At 51.5% G+C, this 20,327-nt stretch overlaps 8 protein-coding genes across 8 annotated transcripts; 3 read left to right on the forward strand and 5 right to left on the reverse strand.

Moving 5' to 3' along the window:
- Nucleotides 1-358: 358 nt before the first annotated feature.
- On the reverse strand, nt 359-1,641 carry PV08_03196 (uncharacterized protein; the record flags this gene model as incomplete). Its single annotated transcript, XM_016377553.1, has 4 exons — nt 359-1,039; nt 1,105-1,199; nt 1,263-1,396; nt 1,538-1,641. 4 exons carry the CDS (start codon nt 1,639-1,641, stop codon nt 359-361), a joined length of 1,014 nt encoding a protein of 337 aa, XP_016239123.1.
- A 716-nt stretch (nt 1,642-2,357) lies between these two features.
- On the reverse strand, nt 2,358-4,636 carry PV08_03197 (uncharacterized protein; the record flags this gene model as incomplete). Its single annotated transcript, XM_016377554.1, has 2 exons — nt 2,358-3,779; nt 3,830-4,636. 2 exons carry the CDS (start codon nt 4,634-4,636, stop codon nt 2,358-2,360), a joined length of 2,229 nt encoding a protein of 742 aa, XP_016239124.1.
- Nucleotides 4,637-5,632: 996 nt separating this feature from the next.
- On the reverse strand, nt 5,633-7,288 carry PV08_03198 (uncharacterized protein; the record flags this gene model as incomplete). The annotated part of the gene is made up of 1 exon (XM_016377555.1): nt 5,633-7,288. One exon carries the CDS (start codon nt 7,286-7,288, stop codon nt 5,633-5,635), a length of 1,656 nt encoding a protein of 551 aa, XP_016239125.1.
- Nucleotides 7,289-8,401: 1,113 nt separating this feature from the next.
- Nucleotides 8,402-9,412, forward strand: PV08_03199 (uncharacterized protein; the record flags this gene model as incomplete). The annotated part of the gene is made up of 1 exon (XM_016377556.1): nt 8,402-9,412. One exon carries the CDS (start codon nt 8,402-8,404, stop codon nt 9,410-9,412), a length of 1,011 nt encoding a protein of 336 aa, XP_016239126.1.
- Nucleotides 9,413-9,798: 386 nt separating this feature from the next.
- On the forward strand, nt 9,799-11,669 carry PV08_03200 (uncharacterized protein; the record flags this gene model as incomplete). The annotated part of the gene is made up of 4 exons (XM_016377557.1): nt 9,799-10,479; nt 10,530-10,586; nt 10,634-10,699; nt 10,746-11,669. 4 exons carry the CDS (start codon nt 9,799-9,801, stop codon nt 11,667-11,669), a joined length of 1,728 nt encoding a protein of 575 aa, XP_016239127.1.
- Nucleotides 11,670-12,431: 762 nt separating this feature from the next.
- Nucleotides 12,432-14,123, reverse strand: PV08_03201 (uncharacterized protein; the record flags this gene model as incomplete). The annotated part of the gene is made up of 2 exons (XM_016377558.1): nt 12,432-12,958; nt 13,013-14,123. The coding sequence occupies 2 exons, from the start codon at nt 14,121-14,123 to the stop codon at nt 12,432-12,434; spliced, it is 1,638 nt and encodes a 545-aa protein (XP_016239128.1).
- Nucleotides 14,124-14,852: 729 nt separating this feature from the next.
- On the reverse strand, nt 14,853-16,838 carry PV08_03202 (uncharacterized protein; the record flags this gene model as incomplete). The annotated part of the gene is made up of 1 exon (XM_016377559.1): nt 14,853-16,838. The coding sequence occupies one exon, from the start codon at nt 16,836-16,838 to the stop codon at nt 14,853-14,855; it is 1,986 nt and encodes a 661-aa protein (XP_016239129.1).
- A 964-nt stretch (nt 16,839-17,802) lies between these two features.
- PV08_03203 (uncharacterized protein) lies at nt 17,803-20,036 on the forward strand (the record flags this gene model as incomplete). Its single annotated transcript, XM_016377560.1, has 2 exons — nt 17,803-17,845; nt 17,914-20,036. 2 exons carry the CDS (start codon nt 17,803-17,805, stop codon nt 20,034-20,036), a joined length of 2,166 nt encoding a protein of 721 aa, XP_016239130.1.
- Between the last annotated feature and the right edge of the window lie 291 nt (nt 20,037-20,327).

A 20,327-nucleotide genomic window follows, 5' to 3' on the forward strand; every position in this document is an offset into this window, starting at 1 on the left:
TCGCAGGACCTGAAGAAGTTCAAGCTGGGTATGAATACTAATAGACTAGTCATGTAGTCGGGATAAGCAGTGTCCAGCTCGGGCCGTAGGGAATTTGCTCCTTTGACTCTCTCTCTTCGTTTCTAGAGCAAGCGTCAGGATATTGGTCCTTCCCATTTATTGCGCATTGCTGCGTCTGATAGGTATGTACCGGTATGTACTTTTACATGTATGTTGCTCGCTCGTCTCCTCGGAACTCCCCAAGCATGTTGTGCAGCGCCACAGTCCTTGTTCGCAAAACGAAGCCCTCGCAGAACGTGTGAACGGGCCTGACCCTGGTGAAAGTTGTGAAATCTATAGCCATCTGCGCCGTTGCTTCTCAGATGCCCCTGTTGAACTCGACCATTCCATCTACGCCTCCTTTGTCCCAAAACTCCTTCTCGAGACTTTTGGCACTCACCGCTTGTCGCTGAGGGAACGCTGCCAACGCGAGCGGCAGAGCAAAGATGCTCGTCGTAAGAATCAGACCCAGGTTCACCGGGAGGACCATTCTCGGCCGTTGTTTCATCCACTCTGTCTTTTGCAACCGTACGAGAACAAGTGGCGGAATGACCATGATCGGCGTAGCGTTGAGTACACGGGAGATGGCAGTCTCGCCCACCGCAAGCGTTGCTGCTTTTCGAGACTTTCCCAAGCTGGCAACTTCTTTCCCTGTCTTCTCCCGCTCCGCCTTCTCTGCGTCTGACTGCACGGGGAAGATGTCAATGCCACGGCGAATCTCCTCGCCTCGCATGAGGAACACATTCAGAGCACCGGCCGAGGCGACAGCTGCGAAAGGCACGAGTCGGCCGAGGATGAGCCTCGTGTTCGGAGATACTCGCTTCAGTCGAGGGACGATTGAGTTGAGCCCGACCGCCACAGAGCAGGAGGCAGACACAGCCAGGAGATAGCTTTGGACCAGCGTCTTCGTCGAGAGCGGTGACGATTTGTTGGCGTTGGCGCTGTTGATTGCCACGTTGAGAGATTGATTGATGACCTGCCACGCCACGGTCCCGGCTGTCTATTTATTACCACCCTCCCAGTTAGCGAACGCGGCCACTTCTAGATGGTATTGAGCGTCCTTACGGTCATGTTTGGCGTCAGCATACCGGCCGTCACCACCAAGTTCGAGATGACGAAGCAAGACATTCGAAACGGGAGAAACACCGGCTCCCCCGTATCTGACTTCGATTAGTTTCCACTTCGACATCTACCATACTGAATGTGTGTGTGTGCCTGCGAACCTGGATGGAGTGTGGAATCCACAATCTTCTTTGCATTCCATATCTCAGGCGTCATCGTCTTCGCTTCGCCGGTTTTGTAGGACGTGACCAGTCGCTTGGCTTGTTCGAGGCCCGACGAGGAGACGAACAGTGTCCTGGAGTGGCTCGTCAGTCAACGAGTTCGACAGAGCCTCGTTCCTCCCCGTCCGCAACGCTCATTCTACCTTCAGCACTGAGCCGGGGGACATATCACACCCCGGCAAGTACAAAGTCTGTGCATCCGCAAGTCTTCTCACCTAGGATCAGCTATCTGCGCCGATTGTTTGACTCGACCCCAATACGTGGAGAGGTCATATTGAGACGCGGGTAGGTCGCGATTTCCAGGCAATGAGGCCGACATGGTTGGCTGGCGGAACCCCCCTCAAAGGACTCACAACGCCCAAGACGCGGAAAAGATCGATAGGGCCACCACGAAACAGCTCCCATGAAGGCGCAAGCTGCTCGTGTGCACCTTGGAAATTTGGCCCTGCGGGTTCGGGCGGTCAGTGACAAGGCAGGTCAGCCGAGGATATTCCAACCGCGAATAAGCGAGTCAAACCACGACACCGAGTGATGTTGACCGCGACGTAAAGCATAGATCTGGACGAATCGAAAAAAGGACCAAATGTCGAAGCTGGCCAGATACTGGCTGGATGATCATGGAGGCTATAGAGCTCTTGAAATACACATTGTTGGACCTAATCTTTAAGCTAAAAAGGTATCTAGATACATGGCATCCTCACGTCTTGCGAGGTCTATCACTTTGACACTAGCTTTGACCAGTTGTTCGATGCAGCAGGGTGTGATATGACAACATCTCTCGGGCCGGTTTACTGAACCAGCATCCAGTGTATTGATGTAGATTGATGCTGTAGCAGCCAAATAGATTGGTCGAGCAACAAGGTTACAGCACTTTGCTTTCAACTTTCCGCAACAGCCCCAAGGTATGACAGGTTCGGGTCTGGGACACTGAAAATGTTGTCCTGGTAAACTTTTGACCTGAATTCGTGTTGGCGGGTGTCGTCGCGCGATTGTATTGTGATGTTGATAGAATGTCGGAATCCATCATTCAAGACCTCACTCTTTAACAGCATCCGCAAAGCTCTTACCTTCTTGAACTTTGCTACTTTCTTCTTCGTTGTCATCTTCCTCAGTTTCGCCGGTCCGTGTTTCATCATTGCTGTGTTGAGATGTTTGACCGGTCGCCTCTCCTGCGCCGGTGCCATTTCCGTTTGGGGCCTTTTCTTCTCTTGAGGCGTCAGCGTGCCACCTTAAATCTTTAATGTCCTCGGTATGCTGATCTCCAGTATCCTCCGACTTTGCAGCGTGATTTTCTGCTGCCTTAGCTGCCTTCTTAGCCTTCTTGGAGGACTTTGTTGCGGCATTTTGGACGACCTCGGTAGTGTCCTTTACCTTCCCAGCCGTGGAGTCTTGCACGTCCTTCGCAGTGTTTGTGACGCTTTTCGCGGTTTGCGAAACAGATTCTTTTACTTCCGACGTGGTGGTACTGGACAAGGCCTTGGTCTTTTGTGACACCACATCTGCCGTGTCTTTGGCAGTATTGGTAAGCCCGTTAACCTTATCCGCAGCCACATTACCAATGTCCTTTACCGTTTGGCTGTTCGCTGCTGTCTTGGTCTTGTCAGTCACCGTCTTTGCACTCTCTCTGATCGTCTCCAGGTCACGCTTGAATTCCTCCTTCACTTTCTCTGTGTTTAATTTCGAGGCAGCTTGTTTCGAGCCTTGTCTAGCAGTGCTCTTCACCCGTTGTGCAGCTTCGGTAAGATCCTTTCGAATCTCTTCCGTGTCGATAATTGCGTCTTCATTCCCAATGTCTTCTGAGGTGCGATGCATCTCTTCTACAGCCTCACTGAGTCTGCGTGCCACACCCTTTGACGCATCATGCAGACTTTGCCGGGCGCGGATAGCAATGTCGCTTGCCGAACTGCTGCGCCTCCGCTCTTGTCTCTTCAGGTAAGAAGTTACGAAGAATTGCCCAAAGAGCCAAGTGAGTGGCAAAAGGTAGGTGCAATTCAGAAGAATTGCAAACACTTGACCACTGGTGTCGAGACAATGTGTCCATTGCAGTTCATCCCGGAACCTGATCTCCTCTCTGGCCACCAAATCCTCTGCAGCATGAACAGCATCAACGCCAAAAGGCTCGCCTTGTTCATTGAGAACGTTTTGTGCAAGTCCTTCATAGCCGGCGGCACGTAAAGCAACCTTCTTCATCCATGCGCCAAGTCCGGCCGAGGCTGTTGCCATTGCGCTTGATACTGTGGCCGAAAGGTCGCTCGGGATGCTGTACACGATTTTTGAGGCGACTTCCCCAGGAAAGTAGGTGTATGCCACGCTCACAGGGACCTGATAGGCAATGAACAGATGTAAGAAGGCATATGTTGCTCCAACGACAAACTGTGTGATCTGCAGGGTGGTTAAGGACTGTTTGAACCACTTCGGAACGCGCATGCCGAGTGCAGAGACGAGGTAGAAGGTGTACTAGCTTGATGTTAGTATCCCATAAAGCTCAGGGTAAGAATCTGACGCACCATGATAGCATGTATTCCGGAATTGACCAGTACAAACATCCAGATGGGCGGTGACATGTACCGGATGCCAGCCCACATGCACAGCATTGCTCCTGCGTGGTGGTATGTCTGCAGAAAGCTACTCTTACGTCCTTTTGCCAGAATGATGCAGGTATCGAGGACCTCATAGAACTTGGAGAGGTAGAAAAGCCAGCCATAAAAGGCCAATCCTTCATTCCACATTCTACCCACATCTGTTGTTTCTGGAGTCAATCCATCCGCCGCCAGGTGGAACGCACGGTTTGTCATTGTCCAGGCCGTGGTGGTTGAATTGTAGATGGCAGCATTCCCGATGCCTCTTGGTCCGTGAAGCTTGCACAGCGCATCCACGGTGTCGGCTAGAGTCGGTGAATCATTCCAAGACGGCAAGCACAAACGGAGAGCATTCCCCATGCCCACACATGTCCATGCTGAATAAACAGCGAGAAAGACATTGTGTAGTATGACAAAGAGCTTGAACACTCTTGTTCTACTCAATGCCCAAGGTTTGTACTTGCGCTGCGCATTGACCGCGTTCATGAGAGTGACAAATGACATGTACACAAGTGCAACTGTGATGGGCACATGAGGAGAGAGGGTCGCATTGTAGATGTCGGCCGGCACCGTGAATGGGTGGGCGAAGCTCGGATTGTCTGGAGGGGGTGGTAGGGTCGCAGGCTTGGGCGAGGGAGGAAGAACTTGGAAGTATGAGGCGGGTGGTTTTGCAATCTTGACATTCGGCGCAGTACTTTCGAGGCCTAGCCAGTCGTAGATAGCAGTGATCGACATGGCGAAGTTGCGGTCAGTTCTCGAATCTGTGGTGGCAGTCGGTCGCGTGAGCACAATGTGACGGCACAGAAATTCAGAACCTGTGTCTGGTAGAGAACAGAAGGTGTGAGAGTTGTTTGAGAGGTTTTGCAGTCAAGGACGATGATAGCTAGCTCAAGGCCATGTCCCGGAACAGTGTGGAAGTTGAGGCAAGTGGTCTTTTTGGTAACAGGAGCAAAGCGCGCGAATAGTGAATGTCGCAAACGAAAGCGAAAAAAGAACGTCGGAAAGCGAGTTACCGGGATGAGGAGGGGCGAGTTTGGTAGGTGTCTGTTTGTGGTGACGGTGAAGCAGTAATTAAATGGCTGGTGTTCTTCTGGTGGTCCTTGGTATTTGGTGCTGCTTGTCCTTACGTCTTTCTTTTCTCAGAGGCGGAAGCCTTTGCCTGATGCACCTTGTGCCCGTAGCGTGCATCATTTTTTGGGGGCTTGTGAGCTATACCCATGTCTTACGTCACGAAGCATTGAGTTTGCCAGACGCCGAGGCTGAGATGAATACGTCAAACCGCCTGCTTGCGCCAGGACGGAAAATCCGGGGATTTCACACTAAAGTTAGCCAGCCCCGACACCAACTCTCGGACGCTGACTGTACGAGTGAGTACACCACGAGCTCCCTATGCTGCACCCGCGTGCGAGGATCACACCAGATAGAGCTTACATGCCTTGGTGTTTGGCATGGCGCGGACGAGGACCCTACAAGTGCTGGCCACACAATCCACCAGCTACGCACACCCGCTCCAAGCACCCAAGCACCCAAGCACCCAACCAGCCTCGGGGTTCACCACGTCGTCACTTTATCTCGGCAGCTTGTTCCGCGCCAGTTGACATCATGCGCGATCAATAAATCTATCACGCTCGTATGGGCTCAATGCTTTAGAAAGGCATACCATATGACTTTAGAGCGCCGGTCAACATAATCTACGAGACCGGCCTGTAATTGATACCCCTTGGCTCTTCCTCACACGCTCAGGCCGTCCAAGTGAGGCCCCTGTTGTCGAGCACTGAGATGAAGTCCGTGAAACCCAAATCCAAGCGCCCCGTCAACGTGAGCTCGTCCAACTTCCTGCATTGTCTTCGCATCAAGGACGAGCAGGTAACTCTTCCCCGCCGTTCCATCGAGGACCACAGTCAGGAGCACACCATCGTCCTCGTCATCACTCTGTCCGGATGGCACAAAAATAGGTTCACCAGCAGTGTGTCCGTGCTTGGCCCATCGTTTGACCTCGTGGGTCTCTGCATCGTGCTTCGCGAGACCGTCGGCAAAGGTAGATTTACCAGTGTCCACAATTCCGTACATGTAACGATGTTTCTTAGTGACCTTTCTGGAATTGATGGTTGGAAGTTCGAAGGCATCTTCCTTGCTGCTTTCGTACTCCAATATTGCCTTGCGCGGCTTAAGGTCTTTGTCAACGGGGATCGAGGCCAGGCGGAATCTCCGGTAGTTCGGGCGTACCGCGGGATCGAGACTTTTCATGTACGTCGAGGCTTTTGGTGAGTCGCTGATGAGGTTGTCCAGATAAAACCGGTACAAAAGGTCCATATTTTCGTAGGCAGCCAAATCCGCCACAATGTCGACAGAGCCGTCCTCAAGGGCGGAAGGCTGTTCATAGGCATTGATGGTGTGAAAACAGAAAAATGGCGCCGACTCGTACTTGGCAATGAGACCTTTGCCTCCTTCGGGAGTGGTTCTCTTGTCGACCACGAACCATGCTGCAGGCTGCTGATCGTTCCAGGTCATCGCATCAAGTAGATTCTGTGTCCACAGGATGGGGGCGCCTCCACCTTTGTAACTGGAATTCCACACACACAGTACCACGTAGTTCTCTGTCAAGAAGAGAGAGTGGATATAGGCTGCGGTGTGCTGGAACGTGGCCAGAATAGAAGTCTTGCCCGTCGACGCTGAGGCGCGGAACACTCGATACGTGCCATTCCTCCCGAAGTCGAGGTTGTAGTTGTACACATCACCATCCGCAGGATCTGACTTGGCATGCGCACCACTTGCGCGCCCTTTGAGCTCGGGGTTGAGCACATCCTGCTGAGCAATACCCACAGGTTCCAAGGTCTCAGGATCCAGCATCTGGACGAAACTGGCATCGGTCTTGTTGCAGAGAGTGATTCTTTCGCTTGGGCTATGGGGCCCATTCAACTTTTGGCCGGTGCCAGATAGACCAGGAAAGTTCACAGACATTGTGACAGCTGCGTTGACCTCATTCGGTCTACGAACTAATGGCTGGTGGAACACCGACTGCATCTTCTGGAAAAAGGATTTGCATGGATCGTATTTCGCAGCGAAAGTGAAGCCCTCAAGCTGACCGGTCTTTCGGATCTTCTCAATGAGCCCGTCACTCGTCAACCTTGAATTGTAGGTCACCTTGACCGGCGATCCTGCTTCTGGAGGATGAATCTGGAAGCGATGTACCTGAGAGAAGTTGTCGAACCAGTGATTGACTTTGAACTCCTTTCCGGCGGTAGATCTGACTATCCTTGGACCTAATCCTGTGCGAAACAGCGTGCCTGCAGCGTATGGCGGAATTGTTCCCTCAACCCGGAGTTCGATGGGCTCCCGCTCTTCATATGTGGAGTCGAACTGGAAAACAGTTATTACCAGCTTCATGGTAAGGTTGGATACCTACACCTAATGTGTTCGGCCAATCATTGTAGTGCGAAGGTACCTGCATCTCAAAGGAGTTGATATCTTGAGCGACGTAACAACCGAGTGCTTTTTCTCCACTTTTCAGACCTGGGAAAGTCAAGTGCAATGTCTCTGGTATCGAAAGTCGCCGAGGATTATGATCTTCTCGTTATTCACGTTCATCCTCGCATAGCTCCTCGACTTTTATGTTAGCAGTAACACTTGAAACGGGGCGGGCTTTGAGCAATGAATCTATCCGCCTTCATTTCTAAGGACGTAAGTCTCGCCCTGTCCCACAAACTAGCACTATGCTAGGAGTTGTGAATACTTACAGACATTGTCCAATATGTTGCCGAAAAGGGTATGATGCGCGAGGGATAGTCTTACGGCCGACAGCCTCGACAGAAGGGTCTTGCGACATACGATACGTCCAGAAGACGGGACTAAGGTGCAACTTGACATATTTGGGGTTCCATATGAGTATATGTAGTCGCTTCTCAACGTGGGAACCCCTCATCCAGGCGATCTTCGAGGGCACCGCATCCAGATAGCATCCATCACCAATGGCAGCAATGCCCAAAGTCACTTAAGAAAAGCGGGCACACGGCCAAGACGTTGCTTTCGCTTCTCAAGTGCCAGGACAATGGTGAGTCGGTGATTGGTCCGCAAAGCCTCTTACGGCTTATTGCTTGTCGAGCAGTTATTGTCAATGTCGACAAAAGGGTCCTCGGTGCGACCTGCAGAAGCTTCTGGCCAGCGTGTGAGTGGATGGAATCGAGAAGCAGTCGGAAACACAGTCCAGGCCATTGGAAGATGCATTTTCGAGTCGGCCATGACCTTCAGGAACGCCCAATCACAGCGGTAGAGAGCCCAGCTTCCGACTGCCGTGTAGATGTAGGCCTGAAGTTATGTGAATCTCACGCATGTAGTTGTGAAGAGTAACGACTTTGCTGAGGATGCCTACTCACTAGTTCCGGTTATAAGCGAAGGGCTCGCCTAATATTCCTTTTGAGGAATAGCGTGAATGGCTGACAACAGCAGTCACTCTGCCGCAATCCCATACTCCCCTTGGGCTTCACACACCTTGACGACCAGATGCCTCCATCCCTAGACGTTGACCCTCCCATAGAGGATGAATACGATGAAGAGGCCGACAGCGACTTTCAAGAAGATGAAGTCGGCGACGATGACATCTCCTCCACATCCGAAGACGACCGCACCGAGGAGGGCGATATCTCTCAGAGACCTCGTAAGAGGCGGAAGATAGAGAATGTTCAGTCAGTTCCCATCGCCGAACTTGACTCAGGTGATGAGGCTACAATCAAAGAGCAAAAATTCTCTCGCAAGAAGCGCCCAAAACAGGACAACAATGAAAATGAGAGTGGTAACGAGTCGGAGGGATGGCGAGCCCGAACACGCGCCATGCGGACAAAGGAGAAGGAGGAACGAAGAAGAAACAAATTGGCATCCGTTAAGGGCAGCACCATCGATGTGGACAAGATATGGGAGGAGATGAACAAGCCACAACCACTACATCCACCTCATGTGCAACACGAGCGCAATGACATACTGGACGACAAAGCGATCGCAAAGCAGTCGACCAACGCGACAGACGGAGACTTGGAAAAGGAGAATGTACCGACAATGTATTCAGAAGAAATGATAACTATCAAGCGCACCTATAAATTTGCTGGCGAAGTCCACGTCGAAGAGAAGAATGTCCCCAAGTCTTCCGCTGAAGCGCAGCTCTGGCTAGCACAGCAACGGTCGGCAAAGGCACCCACGCTTGATGGGGACAACAAGATCCTCAACAGGCCGCTTCGGAAGATTTCTCGCTTTGATCCTAATTTCAGCAATCTGGCCGCCTTCCAGTCGTCCTGGATCAAACAGAGTGCAGAAGCAGGCGCTCACTCCGGGCCCAAGCTCAACGTGGTGGAAAAGAGTAAAATGGACTGGGCAGTACATGTGGACGCTGAGGGGCTAAAGGAAGAGCTGGATGTACATGCCAAAGCAAGAGATGGCTACCTCAGTAGAATGGACTTCTTAAGGGAGGTAGAAGGTCGCAAAGAGGCAGAAGCGAGAGCGGCAAGGCTGAGAACTGCATGATTGCGGCTCCAGTATGCAGCTCCGACACTGACAATCCTGTTGCTAAGACCCAGGTACATACCTATCTCGGTTTGTATGAAGCATTCTACATGCGCAAGCTTGACGGGCATTTTGCTTACTCGTCCTTTCTCTCGGCGCTCAGGACTGTGAATGTTACTGCTGCTTCCCACTTCCCCATGATTGATTGTTTATCTCATATTCATTCTCGTTCTCACTCTCACGTGCCTTCCCGTCTCCTGTCCACAGCTCCTGCTTCCAATCTTTGTCAATGCAACCCCTTCTCTCCAGACACAAAGATATGTGGTAGCAGCTACAGCCATTGAGCCTTTGCCATCCTCTTCCGACAAGCTGGAAGCTCCCCTCCTGGTGCAAACTGCGGTGCAAAGATGCAAAATCCGAAACCACAGGTCACAGTCTCGTTCTCGGTTCCCAATCATCCACTCCGCTCCCTACCCACCAACATACACAATGGCGCTCGGTTTCCAAAACGCACCATAGCTGCATCGCCATTGAGCAAGGAGATTCCACAGCTCTCTCCAGAGTCTCAACGCCCGAGTTTGCGTGCGAGGAATTCGGTGACCTCTCGAGCAAGCAGTGTGCCCTCCACCCCACTCGACGACATTCCGAGGCCTCTTTGGGAGCGAACTTTCATTCGCACGGCGACCACTCCAGAGGCAACGAGTCCAGAGCTCTCGATTGAAGAGATCACCTCGACAAAGCTTTCACTCGACGACGAGGAATTTCTAACCAGCTTGCCAGACAGTGAAAACTACAAGCAGGCGAAACTTGGAATATCTTGTGCGAGAAAATGCACCGTGGACATTGGGGAAGACCGTCCAGGCAGGTGGAAGAAGATGAGAAGGACATTGAGAAAGATACCCAACGATCTCTTCGCCTGGAAGAGTCGACCCTCCACACCCGTCAAAAGGGAGCTTTGCGTCGACCATCCTGCTACCACCGAATCTTTGTTGCCGGAACCAGAACTCCTGACCGAATCCTGTGTGCCACCGCCAGCAAAGTCGACGGATGTGCAAGAGCCTGACAAGGAGATTGTCGAACCTCTGGTGGTATGTGTGCTAATAGGTCTCAGACACAACACTGACATTAAGTACAACAGTTAGACTATGACGGAATGCCAAAAGGGTCAGTTTCTCGATCTGAAGAGTTATCCCAAGTATGTATGAAACTGCACCGCGCTGAATGGAGACTCATGGCACTCAGGTCTCGAGAAGAATTCGCGAAGAGCTGAAGGATAGCAGTAGAATGCAGACGTCTTCGAAGTCAACGGTATGCCTACATCACTGAAAAGAATCCGCATCTCTGATCAGAGCAGGACCCGCCACCACATTTCAGAGGTCCGTTCCTCAACCAAAGAACCCACAAATTGTCTTCGAAGGCACGCGTTGCTGCGACTCACCTCTATGGTCAACGCGGGTTGCCTCCCGACTTTCCCCCTCGTCGTCGTCGACTGACAGATAAACCGACAACTTCGGCCCGTGGTGAGGGAGCCCATCGCTATTCTGTCAGCATTCATAGGCCGAGGAGGCCAAGTTTGTCGAATGCTACAATTGGCCAGAACTCAGCAGCATCCATCGGTCGAACTTCCCGACCAAGTTCGAGGCCAGGTACAAATGCGGAATCCAACAAATCGATAAGCGGCAGAACAGCAGTACCGAGACCAATGGTGTATATGGATGGAGCGATCTCTTCCTCTACCATACTTTGGGACCATGGTTTCGTTAGACAGCGACCCTCAACCTCATCCACAACCCGCCCAGCACCAAATTCAGCTTCTCGTCCGACCACTCGTGCCGGAGCTGAACCCTGCGCTGTACGTTCACCCGCACCTGAAATCGAAATGGGAGGACGAGATATTCCCGAGTGGGCAAAGGTTCCAACTTTTGTTCCAAGAACGGTTAGAGCTCCTCGTAGAACGGCAAACCAAGTCGGTTTATCAGGCGATACGGCTCCACTGAAGCCAGCCCGGGAGGAGAGCGACATGGATGGGTTCCAGCCTGAACTCAATCTTTCCGACACTGCAATTTCGGACGTGTCATTTGCGTCTTTGCATGTGCAGACTTCCAATCAGTCGTCGCTCGAGAGACAAGCTGTGTTGCGAAACAAGGAGAACGAGTTCGAGGTCCCGCAGCGAACGTCTGCTAAGAGTCGAGAGAGGATATCCCAGCTACTCGCCACTACTTGGAAAGAAGGTAATAACAAAATACGGCGCATGGCGTTACAAGGGCCCGCTGTCTAGGAAAGGCTCCACCATTTAGGTAACCCACAAAGCACAACACATGCAGCGTCACTTTGACTAGGTTGGGAAACGATGGTTGTTTGTCAAGTCTGCTGCGACGACCTCGGCTTGGAGAGATTTCGCATTGCGCAACGGGATATTACATTGTTTGGTAGTAGAGCGCAACACGCACGAGTATCTACAGCACTCGGCTTTCATTTCAGCGAGAACCCTGCTTGATATTGTCGACTTTGGCTAACCAATATGAGTTGCACTCATTACTGGTGTCTCCAGGTTGACCAAGGCTGGATAGCAACAATCTTATCAAAAACGCGGATTCTTCTAGTCCTTTGTCTACTAAGAGTGCATCTCCCGGTCGTTTTGCGCCCAAGCTAATAATAAAAGTCCAATGATGGGCTCCTTTTGTGCAGAGAAAACCGCCGACTTCTGGGGGGCAGAGGTTTCAATTTGCAGCAAGACCAATATTGTAAGTTGGCTAAGTTAGTATTGATAGAATGATGGCACGGTCATCATCTTGGGGTCAGTTGCAAATGGGTAATACATTAGTTGTTGAAACGAAACGATGCTGGTCTCGCTTTAAGCTACAAGAGTCCAGGGCCATGACGGACAGCGTTTGCTCACGGTGCAATCTGGCAGTTGTTGCAACCGTCCCTGTCTTTCTATCCATGTAAAGACTGTCTCCCACTTCCGAGGAAAGTATTTCCAGAGAGCCCCAAAGGCCAGACCAGGCTTGAATGGCAATGGCAATGTCAACACCAGCCCTCAAAGGACCACACCCTTCGAAACCCTGAGCCGATCCTCGAAATTTCTAGGATCACGAGCGCTTCGCGTGGAGCGGTAGGCGATCGGCCACAGACAAACTACGATCGGTGCGGTTAGCCTGTTTCCGTCTTTGTCTTTTTGAGAGAACATGTCCTCGCTGACGTATGAGGCTCCCATCGAAGGGAAGACGAATGTATAACGCTCCCTTGTGATTTTGTCTTTGCCCGCTCGCCAGTGTAGAGCATCCTTGAAGATGGAGATCAGCGCCTGGTCAAAATTGGCTTGAACGGGCGATTGCTTAAAGGCCGCCGGATGGTCTGACTCTGGCTCGGGGAACTCGATTATGTCCTCGGTTCCTCGAGACAGTTGTGCTCGGGTGGCCAGCCTAGGAAGGAGCAGCTCGACGAAGGTTTGAAACCTGAAAGCCATGTCTTCTGCGCGTGATTGGATTTTGGGTATGATATTCTGATCAATGTAAGCAACCAAGAGCTTTTCTCGAATGACAAGCTCGAGCTCAGGGTCCAGAACTGCAAATGAGTCAGTAAAGACGTGGAGACTCCTTCGCCAACGTTCGCACTCACAATTTTCAAGGACCTTTTGAACTACACCATTACCATAGCTTTGATAGATGCTCTGCTCACCCATCGCGTCGGACTTGGTCTGCCCAGCGTCAAGACACCACCGGGTGACAGCCGCAGCAAGCAACGAACGAATGAAGACGTGCCAGCCAATGATTTTATGCTGCTGCAGTCGTTGGTAGAGGACGTGACGGGCCCGCACGCTGTCGCCCGGATACCCCAGCACGGCCATCATGAGACGAGCGAGCTTATCGGGGTATGCGGACTCAGGCTCGAAGCAGATTGGCTGATCCTTGCCAATTTCTGAGCCTTCGACCAAGTCTTTCACAGCCTCTGTGATCTTGTCATATATCTCACGCAATTGACCATCGATAGCGCCATGGGACGAGAGCCGTTCATACCCGCGCTCAAGCAGTTCAGTGGCTTTGGGCAAGTTGGCTGTTTTGCTCTTAGGGCGTATCGTTGAAAAGTTTCGTAGGTCGAATGGCTGCAGAGCAGGCAGAGCAGGCAGTGTCCGGGCAGGTCGCTGTTGATCGCTGGATATCTCTCGACGTAAGACAGGCTCCGACTGTGGTGGAATTTCTCTAGTTTTATCGATGACTGCGTGGCCATCTCCATCATCCGTCCCGGTGTTGCAGGGTCGAAAGTGTTTTGAGGTGCGATCATCAGTCTCTGCGTCTGGAGACTTGCGTTTAGAACCTGGCTGTGGAGTGCTCGATGTCTCCGTGGGCGGGCTCGCCGTCCCACTGGTGGTCAACTGGATTCGAGTCTCAATCTCCTCCGGGGTGTAGAGAGTCGCATATCTCTTACCCAATGTGTCCCAGTTGAATATCTTGACGCCGTACTTGTAGATTGTAGTGAGTGGCTCTTGGTATTGAGGAAGTCTGAACTCGTCGTACATACGCTTGAGCTTTTCAGTGATCTTGAGGAGTCTTTCTGGTGGTGTACAGCGCTGCAGCATCGGCACAAGCTGGAGAAAGTCGTCATTTTCTGCCAGCTCCTGTATAGCCGACTCGCCGTCTTGTAGGAGTTTCCCACCAGGCCCCTTGTTGTCTTCGATCCAGTCCAGCACAAACTTTTCTGCAGGCAACGGCCAGTTTACTCTGGGCGCCATAGTAGCTGCTTGTCGCCAAAGTCAGAGTCTGGAGCAAGGTTACGACACCAAAAAGAAAGATAGACTGGACTGTCGAAGTTACGATCCCGTCGATCAAAGTGGAGAGTATCATGTAGCAGATAGAAAATGAAGAGACAAGCAGAAATGCGGAAGTTCGCAAGTTGCAGCAAATATAAGCCATCGTGTTTGATTGTATCACAAAGAATGTACATAGCCGAAGAATGTGTCTCACTGGCCAACAGTCCGTGGGTGACCTGGATGCGGTCAAAAGGTAGCATCACCGTTCACGAATGTCAACAATAGCATGAATAGGGATGGATGGATTGGAGTGAAAGCCGAAGACTATTCACGGTTGCACAATGCCATGGGAAAAGCCTTCCTCATTGAAGAGAGAAACGCCGTTCCCTTTCTGTCATCAATTGATGAAAACAGTGCAAGTGAGAAAAGCGCCGGATGCGGATTTACTAAACACCCGGAACGACACGTGACGCTTGGCGGCTGTTGTTGTAGCGGCGTGAAGAGAATTTAGTACGAAGTAGAAGAAACAGAGCACATGCCGCTATAAGGCCAGTAGGTACCACGTTCAAATTGTCACGTCTTTGCCATTGCATGTCTTCTCACTCGCTACTTTTTTTGCGCTCTCAGGCACAGAAACTACCGTACAGATTTCGTATCATAGACTCGGCTCCAGCTCAATGACGACATCGATTGATATCCATCCTGCCAGCGTCACTCACAGCCGCCTCCGCCGCATCCTCGCTGCGAGGAACAGTCCAAAGCTGCGCGCATCTTTGCCGTTGTGCTCCCCATGAGTGCTGGATGCATGTACAAGTCCTTGAGCGGAAATGAAGCGACCATACCCTTTTCAATGGCTCTGGCATTGTGGACCTGTTGACCACCGCATGGAATCGTCAGTTCCAGCGAGGCCATCAATCTGTCCAGTTTGAGCTTGACTTGGTATCGAAAAGTGAGATGATTCGACCCCTCTTCTTGGTCAAGAGTGAATCCACTGCTTTGGAGGCTCGGAATGGTGATCCTAAGCATTCCTACTTCACTCGGACCCTCCGAATCTTCGCCTGCACCTCCCCGTCGAATCACTGGCAATTCAAATGCCAGAGGAAACTTTGGATCCCTAATAGTTTGCGCGCCGATTATACCTCTCTCTTTGTAGGGAAACAAGGCTGTGTCTTTTTCGACAATCCACTGGATTCCGTACTCTGCTCTGATTCCGTACCATGTCCGACTTTGGATGAGAGTCGCAAGGTCCTCCGTGGCGAGCTCGAGGAAGTTGCCCTGGGCCACCGCAGATCCGTCCTTCGTCTCCATCAATTGGACGCTGATTGAGTCGAAGGATTCCCGGATTTTGCGGAGCACATACGGTGGGAGGCTTCCCCAGCCGGTGAGGCCGATGAATAGAGGCATGGTGCCTTCGTATTTCTCCCGCACTGATTTCAATTGCTCTTTCAACACTCGGATGATGCGTTCTAACCATTCGTCGAAAATTCGTCGCATGACCACACCCTTGAGGACGATGCGGTCGTCTTCTATCCTGAAACCTTGGATTTCGGCATTAGGAGGTTGAAAGAGATAACTCTCGTCGAACATCGGAACAATATGGTATTCTGGTTTGGAGTCGTTGTAAGTTCTCTTGACTAGCTCGAAGCCTCTCTCAAAGGCCTCCAGCACTTGATATTCATCTCCCTGGAACTCGGGAACCAATTCAGCGATCTTGCCATCTAAGTGATGGCGAAGAAGAGCCTTGAACTTCTCGTTCAGCTGCTGAGAGCCGTCACATGATCCCGTGCCAGGAATTACTTCTCCCAGCTTGTAACTGGTTCTGTTGGATGCAACATGATATGGGTACAGGCACGAGTAGTCAGTGGTGCCACAGCCAATGTCGACGATAATGCTGACTACTCCTTTCGGCTTCTCTGCTTGTGCTTTCTGCCAGACATGGAAAATGGCTGCAGATTTCGCCTCGGAGAAGATGAAAGTCGTCTGGGGGAGTCCAGCGTCGTGGAGGAGCTCGCGGAACTTGTCGAGCATGTCCTTCTCCCAAGTTGACACGGTAGGCATCGACATGGCTACATCAACTTTCTCCTTGAATATTGTGTCTACCATAGACACGTCAAGAGCGTACTTTTGAGCAAAGTGCGCCATCGTCGACCGCAATAGAAACCGCAGAAACTCGACAATGACACGAGATACTGAGTTGATGGTGTGCGTGGAATAGGTGCGACGAAGAGGGTCGTAAATGCGACACAATCCTCCAGATGTGGTGTTGCATATGCTGTCTATGACATGCTGATGCTCTTCGCGGAGATTTTGGACCCCGACGTCATAATGCTTCGAAAGCAGATGCAACTTCATCAGGTTCAGTCTTCCAATGAGCTTGAACTCTCCAGGAGGAGTTTCACATGCTGTCGATCCAAAGACAAGTTGACACGGAGAAGTAGGCTGGGCGACTGGCTGCCAAATTGCGGCAACAGTATCCACGCGGTGACTTCCTTTTTCGTTTAGAAGAATATTGGTAGCTTGAGGGCATGTCAACAGTGTTGCGAAAGGAGACAAAATATCATAGCATACTGATGAAGTTGCAGTGCCGAAATCGACTGCGACTTTCACCCGCACATCACCAACCAGACCGATGGTCTGAAGGACATCGTCAAGATTTTCGATATGAAGGTTTTCGAGACCTTGGGCTGTCTCTTCCATTTTGATACCAAGATCTGTTTGCGGGAATATTTGAGGGACGCTTGTTTTGGAGAGACAAGCAGGTGTTGAAAAGATCTCAAGATATTTCAGAGGCGCCGATATAAATGTGTGGCGCCTACAAAAAACAACTGGTCAAAGAGTGCCGGTACCAGCAAGGGACAGAAGGCAGCGAAGAGTTCGCTTAGAGAGGCAGCGCATGTTCACTAGTTGAAGAATAAGACGGGGCCCGCCCTTCGAGGACAACAAAAAGGGTCTCTGTCAATGGTTTTTGTGTGATTCAACGCGTCTTTGTCATTCTGCTTGGACCCTGGCTCCGCGACCTGAAAGAACCAAAGTTTCTGCCTTTGGCCATGAATGCGCTGCCTCTTATCAGGGGCATGTACATTCATCTCCACATGAGCCACCAAGGGAAAAGATATCGCCTTAGTAACAGTGGGAGACACGAGAGATAATAAAGACAATCTTTAGAACCCCCCTACTGGGAAAACGCGCGTTTTCTGAGAGATTGTGTATTGCTTTATTGCTGCTAGTAACTGCTGGCAATCTAGGGATTTTTATGTGACCCCAGGACCCCAGGGAAATGCTCTGACTCCCTGGGGACAGTATGCGCTCCAAGTTAGTGGCGCAATCACTAACTAACTTCGGTTAGACTGAAGACATTCCCAGAACGGGCAAAAGTCGCGGGGAAAGAACAAGCACCCTGTGCCGAGCCCTCAAGCTCAATCACGGTGTCTTGCGACTGCGATCTGGGAGCCCGTCCGTACCTTGTCTGCTTTCAATGAAAATTCTCCATCTAACGGGGCGCGGGCAACTCTGAAAGGTTCGTGAGCCCAGTGCATGGATCAGGCACAGCGCGCCAGCCGACCTGCGTGGGCCTGCGATAGGTGCCGCCGGCAAAAGCTAAGAGTATCTCGGCCCTCCCATCGCGGTTCTTCTGCATATCCTGACCTCTGGAACTAGTGTGATGTCGAGAAACCCTGCACTCTATGCATCAGAGCAGGGACAAAGTGCGAACCACAGTCTTCGACGCAGAGAAGTCCTCTCAAGCGTAAGGGGTCCTTCAACCACACAGCAGGTCGCGGGGCCAGACTGGAAGGCCCGTCAAGCACTCCTCTGTTATCACAGTCTGGCACGCCACGCATCCCGCTGCAAGCAGCTTGTACTTCTGCTGTTGATCAGACTCAATCATCTAGCTACATCCGCGACTTCGATGGCAGCCCGGATTTGGTGAGTCGATCAGAAGCAAGTCCTGATGAAGGACGACAGTATGGCGCAAACGACTCTACCATGGGTTTTGCGAAAATCATTCTCGGAGAAGACGACGACAGTGATTCTCCAGCCAGCGGAACAATCCCTGGTGACCCTGGACGGGCGACCGTAGATCCGCAAACTCCACACCACATTTCGACGCCTTTACCCTGTCAAGGCTTCTTGCCAATCGCTGTGGACGCCTACTTCGACAGAGTGAATTGGTACATTATGCTCTTCCATCAGCCGTCATTTGTCAACCGCGCACAAGAGATCCTCAGCCGTTCTACATGGCCGCAAGAGGACTTGTGCGAGGTTCTTCTCATCATCATGGTAGCAGTACTGGGCCTGCGTTGTGTAGAGCATGACAAAACTTGGAATGGACACCAATTGTTGCATGCTTATTCGGCGACAGCAGCGTCATTGAGCTCAGAATTGATGATGCTGATAAGCTCACACTTTTACGAAGTCTTGATGGAGGCAAGAATCGAAGCATACCAGATTTGCATGTTGATGGCCAACTATCACGTCTACTTTGGCTCGTCGAATTTTGCCTGGAACGTGTCTGGGGTGTCTGCCAGAACGGCATATGCGCTAGCTCTTCATTGTGACAAAGCGAAAAGCACCGGTGGTGATATTGCTCGCGAAGTCAGCAATCGTTGCTGGAACCACCTGGTTGTATCTGACCAATTTTCGTCCATGATCTTTGGCCGTCCGGCGACGCTAGATCCTGCATTCGCTCAGTTCAAGAAGCTCACGGACCTGGACGATACGGAACTCCCTGCTGACACGGCAAGACTTGGCATTTTACAAGGAAGTCATCCAAAAGTGACATTCCTCACATACCATGCTTTGAAGTTCGAGATTTACCATATCATCCGACACACTTTGGAAAGTTTCAAAGTGCTCCAGCTACGAAGCCCAGTCACGGTGCAAGATTTGAAGACGTTGATTCAGGTCGTGAACAGCACAGAGGTCATGTTGGAACAATGGCACGAGAACCTTCCTACCGTGTTCAAACCTTCCCAGTGGCCAGCGGACGACCCATGGAATGTTCTTGAACTTGACAGATGCGACTGGGACGAAAGGAACATCAGAAGGAAACTCGGACTCCAAGGATTTATTCTGCAGCTCTTATACGACGCCGCCAGAGTATGGGCTCGCCGGCCGTTGTTGAAACTTCGAATCTCCATCCCGCCAGAAGAGAGCATCGAGAACATTGCAATCAGTGATGTCCCGGACTCCCTGGGGGCGTCGGTACAGGCAGCGTTGCGCATGTCACGGGTCCCGGTCGCTGAATTTGACGGCCACCTTGCTCAATCGTTCGTGCTGATGCACCTCTTTACGGCGGGCAGTGTTCTGTGCATAGCACCGACCTGTCAACCGTACAGCAAAACCGCGGGCGAAGCGAAGGCCGGAGTCCTGAGAATCATCTCCGCGTGTAGGGCCATCAAAGACGAGAGCAAGATCGCCAGGCACATCGATCAGATGCTGACGAGGCTGTACAAGAAGACCATGGAACGGGAGATGGACAACGCCCTACGATTACCGCCGGACACGGTCCCGCCGAAACATCATATAATAATAGACCACATACCGCCTGTCGGGACGAAGCACGCCCGAGACACCGCCACCACCACCACCCATTCGCAAGCCCGACCACACTCAGAGCAACTTAATCCTTTGGTGCCCAAAGCCATGGCTCAAGCCGCGATGGAAACGTCGGGAAACATCGTCCCCGACCACAGAAGCGGCAGCCTGAATGTCCAGACAGAATACCATGCCCACAACCCAGATGGAGGTCAACTTCCTCCTCCTGGTGAACCCGTGGTGTCATACCTGCATTTCGAATCCCTTCGGAACAACGATCGAATCGAGGCTCACGTCGATGAGGACTTCGATGGAACATTTGGCGCGTTTGAAGAAAGTAAGTGTGTCTCCAGGATTTGAGAAAAAAAAAGGGGGGGGCAGCGAGCAGTACCCCTCGCTGCTCTGAAGCCCTTTTTCCCGCGTACGGAAAATAACTTCCAATGTCCGACGAGCTTTTTTGGAGCTTATAAGCAACAGAGCGGATCCCCCTGGGTCAGAGTGACAGATGCTAACCATTGTGTGTGATGTGCTCTCAGTGTTTAATCTTGACTTTGCCGAATTCCCACTCAAACCTTATTGACGAAGAAAAGTTTGTCTGATTGTCAGGGTACACAAGGTTCGAGGGACGCATACCTTAATAAGTTAAGATAC

Source organism: Exophiala spinifera (assembly GCF_000836115.1).
Source record: "Exophiala spinifera strain CBS 89968 unplaced genomic scaffold supercont1.2, whole genome shotgun sequence".
NCBI classification, from domain to species: domain Eukaryota; kingdom Fungi; phylum Ascomycota; class Eurotiomycetes; order Chaetothyriales; family Herpotrichiellaceae; genus Exophiala; species Exophiala spinifera.